Here is a 6,714-nt window from a genome sequence, read left to right as displayed (position 1 = left end):
AAAGCTAGCAATCAATGCTTTCAACCTAAAAACGTGCATCAAGTGATCAACTTATCAAATTAGTGTGAACGAGATAAAGACCTAACAATTCTATAGGCTAGGAGTCTAGCTAGGAGACTTAGCAAGCTAAAGCTAAAACACATAAATTTGAACCTCATACTTAGAATTAAAACTCTCACCGGCTAAGAAACCTCAAATTACAATGCGTCTCACCTGACCTAATTACGAATGAAGAAGGTAAATTAGAGAATATGTCTGGATTATTTCCCCATAAATAAAAGATTAACTTATTTTAAGGTGATTGACCAGTGAAAGAGACTACATAATATATATATCACAATGATTCATGGTCTTGTGGACACCTTTCCTTATAGCGACAATGAGTATTACTGTACTAGTGTTGATAATATCAAATATAATTATGTATAGTGTCGATCAGTATACTAAGTATTGCGCCCAAGGCATAACTCAGTGATCAAAAAGTTGAGTTACTCATGAGTAATGACTGCAGTTTTCCCCTGATTAGATACCAATGGCATCTTAAAAAATCTGAAAATGATTATATTGTCCCAAATATAGGGGCGGGGATAAATGCATAAATAATATACTTATCCCACAAGGAATTGGAATAATCCATATGATGGTAATAAAGACCCTGGCTTTTTTAAATTTGTAGTTTGATACTGAAAACAACTTCTCGTGGGTCGCCATATTCTATCTGTCCATTCATCATGCATGCTATCGCTATATAACTACATTGCACCCATGCCACCCTTCTATCCACAAAACTTAACACACATTCTTTCTTCTCCTTCTCCTTCTTCAATTCATCATCGATCTTGTATACATAATAAGATCAGAACATATCAGAACAAGTAAGTAAGTAATGGGGTCGAGTTCGACTACGTGGACATCGAAGCAGAACAAGCTGTTTGAGAATGCGCTGGTGACGTACGACAAGGACACGCCGGACAGGTGGCGGAACCTGGCGAGGGCGGTGGGCGGGAAGACGACGGAGGAGGAGGTGAAGCGGCAGTATGCGATGCTTGTGGAGGATGTCAACCACATTGAGACTGGCAATATCCCTTTGCCCAACTATGACGCTCATGCCGCCAAGCCCGGCTATGCATTCATGCAGCAGCAGGCACAAGACAGGTAACTTTAGCAATCCCGTTAAATTAGTTACTTAGTTAGTTGGATACTTGGTAACCACCGGTTCGTTCTAAATTCGATTCAGGTGTGGGCCAGGAGATTTCTATTGGCTATGTTAGCTTTAATTTTCTCATTGTGATCTTTTACACAGTAGGGCAGGAAGTTTTACTCACAGTTCACTCTCCTGTAAATTAAAAGTATATAGATCAGCTTTGACTTCTTCTTTTTTCTAATTAACTAATAAGCTTAAGTTTGTGTTATGTTAAATCATTTTCATCAACCGCCTCTTATTTGAATATATATAGGTGGATTCACCTTGTTGTTTCATCTTAAACAAGGTTTTCAATTCAAGTCTTATAAATGAAGTCACGAGTTTACGAGAACCCTCTCTCCCACATGAAATTATTGATTGAATTCTTTAATATCTTGTTAAATATAAACTACACATTCCTCCTAAATTTCAATCCTATAACGTTTTCTGAATCTTTTTTTTTTTCCAGGATGAAATATATGAAGCTTCAGTGAAGAAAGGTAGCAATGGCAAAGGAAATTAAAGCACATATATGCTATCGCAACTCCTCCAAAAACTTCAACTATACATAAAACCAAAACATTATCAACGAATAACAAGCTACATAGATGCTGGGATACGCCATATTGTGCTTGATTATATTGCTTCTCTGATCTTTTTTGCTTTCTGAAATCCCCATTTCTATTAAGTGTTTGTATACATACATGTAGATTAAGTTAATTAGTCACTGAAAAGTGACAGTACCGATCGAACATAGCTGTTTATGTATGTATGTACGATGTTGTAATCGCTTCATGTACAAATTTGGTATATGCTTTGTGGCAGGATAAAAGATATTTTAAGATATATATGTTCTTTCCCCAAAAGAATAAATTCAAGATTCAGGCTTAAGGGAATGGTCAAGATTTGTGCATATATAGAGAATAAAACATGATTACGTAACTCACCAAATAGTTGGTATACATTCTTCAATTTACTTCCTTGTGATCATTTGTCAAGTAGGATCACAAAACAAGTTTTACCGAGAATGCGCTCCTGTAATTCAAAGTTGGCATGCGTTGCACTTACACATGTAAATCTATATTGCTATATACACGTTGGTATCGCTGTGATATTATTAGTCTCAAATCATAGTATAAAAGAATTTTGGAATAGTCAAACAAGAAAAAGAAAAGTTATAATTAATCCTTGAACAAGGTATAATTACATAATTTTACCTTGTTCAATTGGTAACCTAATTGCATGTTCAATTGGTAACCTAATTGCATTTTTACGTGTAATTTGGTGACATATTTTAAAATTTTTGTCAAGAATTTTGTATATAACATCTTGATATCTCACTATGGGACTAATTAAGATTTGACGGAAGTTGGGTTTGGGTCCTCAAGGAGGCGGTACCTGTCTTCATCATCCAAAAGGATTTGGTCAATACTCTCTTTAAGAAACTCAAAAACAATCAAACAACAATCTCTTTCATAATCCAAGTAGGCCATGTGATACACACCAAAGTTACCTTTGCAGTAGATAGCTAGGATTTAAACCCACAGTCCAACATTTCTATTTATGCCAATCAACCAACAATAAACTATTGTGTCAACTACAGTGTCTCCACTCATCTGAAAGTTGGGATATAATAATTTGTACTAGTAATAATTTGATGTGTTCATGTTTGAGAATGATATGAATAAGACTTGGTCACCCAAAAAAAAAAAGTTGCCAAAGTAACCATGAATCTGTATTCTAATTGTTTATGCAATGGGTAATTGTGATCTGATGAACCATGAACAACTAGAAAAAGGGCAGCTAGAAAAGGAGAGTTTTTAAATATCAATGTAATGCAGCTTGTTCATAGTTTTTTCTACTGAAATCTCAAAGATGTTCAATTCCGCATCAGAATTGAAGGAATTTTGTGCCAATTTTCATCATCCACAAAAGGTTGCACATATCAATCAATAATGCAGCATGATAATGTTTCATGAAACCGGGGCATTTGACATAGAGACATCTTAGTTTAATAAAATTCTGAAATGTTTGACATAGAGACATCTTAGTTTAATAAAATTCTGAAATGTTTGACATAGAGACATCTTAGTTTAATAAATTGTCCTAGAAAGTATTCTGTGTATAACAAAGTTGAATTAATTCCGAAAATCAAGAATTGGATCTAACCAGAGTAATGAATTCAAGTCATTCTAGAGAACCTCCTTTATCAGTCTTTCTGTAAGAGCTTTTGGGAGTCCCATGACACTATCGGTTGTTCCGACCTGCCCAATGCAGAATGTTATAAACTTTCCCACAACGCGTAAGTTAATAGAATCATAGAAAGCAGTGGTATAATACTACCTATAGATGCTTCTTAGGTTAGCTTCAAACACAATTAACACTCACATGATTCTAATAAGCATGTTGGGAGTCTGCTGTTATAGTACAGCACTTTACACCCATAAATACATATATCCAGCTAGGATGAACTATTCATATACTGGGGCAGAACCAGCACCAGCCAAGCCATATCAATTGGCAATACAACTTGAACCAGTTGGCAGTCTATGCATCTTTCATATAAAATATCCTAACTATTTTTCATGTTTCACAATTTTTCTTTGCATTTTCTGTGACAACAAAAGGTAGGGCATTATATGAACAACTACAAGAAGTAGGTAACTTTTTAAGGGGCCTATTAGCATTTGAAAAAAAAAAAAAAAAAAAAAAAAAAAAAAAAAAAAAAACAAGCTTCAGTACCATATTTGAAGAAACTCACAGTGGTAACCATAGTAATTGGTGGGTTGGGAGTTGGTAGTTAGGCAGTTGAAACAATTTTTGGGGGTAGATTAGATATTTTAGAAATTTAAAAGTGTAGAAAATAAGATAAAATAACAAGAAAAATAAAACCAAAAGTTGGTGCAAGCTGCAAAAGCTAAAAGTTTTGGCAAGAATTGCAACTAGTCATAGAAATTTGGCTAGAATGTTCATATAGGATCAAAGCATCTGAAACCTTACCACTTGCTTTACATAAGGCAATACCAAAGGATGCTCAATTATGAGGCCACCAGCTACATAAAGCACTCTTCCTTCCTCAATCTGATGAAAGACAAAGGTAAAGTTACACTAGCTATCATCCATCTAATAATGTCCTAACACTTAAACATTAAAGTCAAGAAATTACTCACTAGTTTATCAATGGCTTCGTCCGGTATTTCATGGAAATAAATCTGCAATTTGGAAATGCTATTAATAACACTCTTATCTTGTAAAATTAAGTACAGGAACCAAAATCCATTAAGGCATTAACAGCAACAGTCATTTCCACATCCAGATAGATTTTTCACTGATTAACTAGAGTTGGGCCTAACGGTTCTTCATGAGTTATTAGAATTGCAGAATCAAAATCCAGTTTGGATTGGACAATGCATCAGTATTAGTGTAGTAGCACTCCAAGGTTGTAACATTAAAAGGAAAAAATAATAATAATAATAATAAGACAGTCCACTTTCCTTATGTTGTACACTATGTTGGATAGCAAATTTTGGATCAATTTGGTGGATTTCATATCCATTAGATAAATATGTTGTGTGTGTTCAAATGTGGAAGCCCAATCACAAAGTATAAGGACAAGTTCAGATAATTTTAAAAAATCATTTAGAAGCAGATTGTACCTCTACTTTGTCCCATTCTCCTTTTCTAACACCAGTTTTCAAGTTTGAAACAATAACAGAGCTAACTGTAGATGCATGCCCATTTGAGTAATCTGCAGATTCAAAAGTTGAGAACACCTATATTGTGAAACTAATTAGAGAAGGGATTCGAATAAAACAATGACCAGACCTTTCATGAACTGCCTTGCTTCTTCTTTACCAGATGGTTTCTCCCTCACCATACCTTCATAGACCACCACCTCCAATCATTTCAATTTAGCAGTAAGATAAACAAAGAAAAGTCTTGCTTCATTAAGGGAATGAGAAGGAACTACTTTAAAACACTCCAGAAATACCCCATCACCACACGTCCACTTATGCTTTAAGATATAATATTTTTAAGCCATCAAGGAACATTATAAAAATTTGCTTGCAATTCTTCTTATGTATTCCATTGAATTACTTATTGAGAAAAACAAGATCCTGTTGAGAAGCAGATAAAAAACTGACACAAGCTAAGGAGAAAGGACATGACCAACTGCTCGCTAAGACCTTGCAATTCAGAGTCATGACTTGACACTACATTTCTTGTTTTACAGAGTTACTTAAAAGAACTCTCAAAATGAGTCTCGCAACATGCTTCCCAACAATAAAAACTATAAAACCAGCAGCAGACTAGATCCATCACCATAAAAACTAGAAGGGGAAAAAAATGAATTTGAAGAACATACTGTGTCTGCTGAAACAAGAAGTGTTGGGATGGCATCATTTTCTTGAGTTTCGCCATTTTGAAGTTTTGATATGATGGCATCTGCCTGAGATGCAATGATAGCATTTTAATTGAAATTCCAGAAAGAATTTACAGCTGAACTCAATCAAGCAGACAGAGGAAAAAAAAAAAAAAAAGCCTCAATGCAACCACAAGAAACTAAAATTGTATAAACACTATAGTCTATAGACTAGAGCCATAGGCAATAAGATGAAGGCAATGACAATGCATGCTTAACTATCAGAGAGTCCTCCTAAAGCTAACCAGATAGTATATGAAATACAATAAACTCTGCAATTTTAACATCTGAAGTTCTAGAAGACCAGACCTTTGCCTCAGCAAGAGCCATGACTAAATCCTCCGGCTTTTCTTTACGGATTCCCTTCTCATCTATATCTGCAGACTGTTACATTATAAAGCGAGCTTCATTTTACAGCTTGCAAAGGAGCAACAGAAATCCATTATACCACAACGAAACAACGCACCATGGTTATGAATTCATATCCCATGTCAGCTACAATTTTTCGACGAGCTACGGAAGACGAACCTAAAATCAGCTGCACCAAGACGTTTAACTTTCAATCGGAGAATTCACCGGAGTGCTAGTAGTGAAACCCTAATAACAGCAAATTCATACTTAGAATGAAGTAACAGAATTCGCAGGCTATACATCATACCTTGAAATCAGGCGCATTCTCCATTTTTGTAGCGATTAGCGACTCGGATCCGGTTTCTGCTATGCCAGTATGCTGTCTGGAATTCTACAGTCTTCGATTACGCAGCGTGGCAACCGGCGGTTTGAATGTTTGATGAAAATTTTAATCATTTGTTTTTTTTTTTCCTCATTTGTTAATTTGTGTAATAAATTAATTAAACAAATATTAAAAATTATGTTGAATTACAACTTACTAATTCTATTTTAACTAAAAAAGTATGTAATAAAATAAAATAATTGTTAAGTATTTTTTTCACAAAATTTATTGCATTCTTTATGAAGAAATTAAATGTGCCTTCATTTTTTTTAATACATCAACATATATAGAACAATACAGTGATTGAGATAGATCTATGCTTATTGATAACATGAAAATTAAAATCTCCTATTCTGGCCCAACAAGTTATAATAT

The 6,714-nt window shown here is 34.5% G+C and overlaps 2 protein-coding genes across 2 annotated transcripts; one reads left to right on the top strand and one right to left on the bottom strand.

The window, feature by feature from the left end:
* Positions 1-769: 769 nt before the first annotated feature.
* Positions 770-2,074, top strand: LOC116022825 (protein RADIALIS-like 3). Its single transcript, XM_031263708.1, has 2 exons — positions 770-1,155; positions 1,653-2,074. The coding sequence occupies exons 1-2, from the start codon at positions 887-889 to the stop codon at positions 1,675-1,677; spliced, it is 294 nt and encodes a 97-aa protein (XP_031119568.1). The 5' UTR covers positions 770-886; the 3' UTR covers positions 1,678-2,074.
* A 1,098-nt stretch (positions 2,075-3,172) lies between these two features.
* LOC116022264 (7-methyl-GTP pyrophosphatase) lies at positions 3,173-6,418 on the bottom strand. The gene is made up of 9 exons (XM_031262895.1): positions 6,265-6,418; positions 6,073-6,144; positions 5,916-5,990; positions 5,550-5,633; positions 5,009-5,078; positions 4,840-4,931; positions 4,354-4,395; positions 4,184-4,264; positions 3,173-3,447 (listed from the first exon to the last, which is right to left on the bottom strand). The coding sequence occupies exons 1-9, from the start codon at positions 6,286-6,288 to the stop codon at positions 3,376-3,378; spliced, it is 612 nt and encodes a 203-aa protein (XP_031118755.1). The 5' UTR covers positions 6,289-6,418; the 3' UTR covers positions 3,173-3,375.
* Between the last annotated feature and the right edge of the window lie 296 nt (positions 6,419-6,714).

This window comes from Ipomoea triloba, chromosome 6, assembly GCF_003576645.1.
Source record: "Ipomoea triloba cultivar NCNSP0323 chromosome 6, ASM357664v1".
NCBI lineage: Eukaryota > Viridiplantae > Streptophyta > Magnoliopsida > Solanales > Convolvulaceae > Ipomoea > Ipomoea triloba.
The sequence above is the reverse complement of the archived record's forward strand: the minus strand, read 5'-3'. Positions and strand labels throughout refer to the sequence as shown.

Coding starts and splice junctions, on each gene's coding strand:
- LOC116022264 (XM_031262895.1), bottom strand. CDS start 6,288: ATGGAGAATGCGCCTGATTTCAAG. Junction 5,079..5,549: donor TTCTTGTTTCAGCAGACACA/GTATGTTCTTCA, acceptor AAATGATTGGAG/GTGGTGGTCTATGAAGGTAT. Junction 4,932..5,008: donor AGCAAGGCAGTTCATGAAAG/GTCTGGTCATTG, acceptor TTGAATCTGCAG/ATTACTCAAATGGGCATGCA.
- LOC116022825 (XM_031263708.1), top strand. CDS start 887: ATGGGGTCGAGTTCGACTACGTGGACATCGAAGCAGAACAAGCTGTTT. Junction 1,156..1,652: donor CAGCAGCAGGCACAAGACAG/GTAACTTTAGCA, acceptor TTTTTTTTCCAG/GATGAAATATATGAAGCTTC.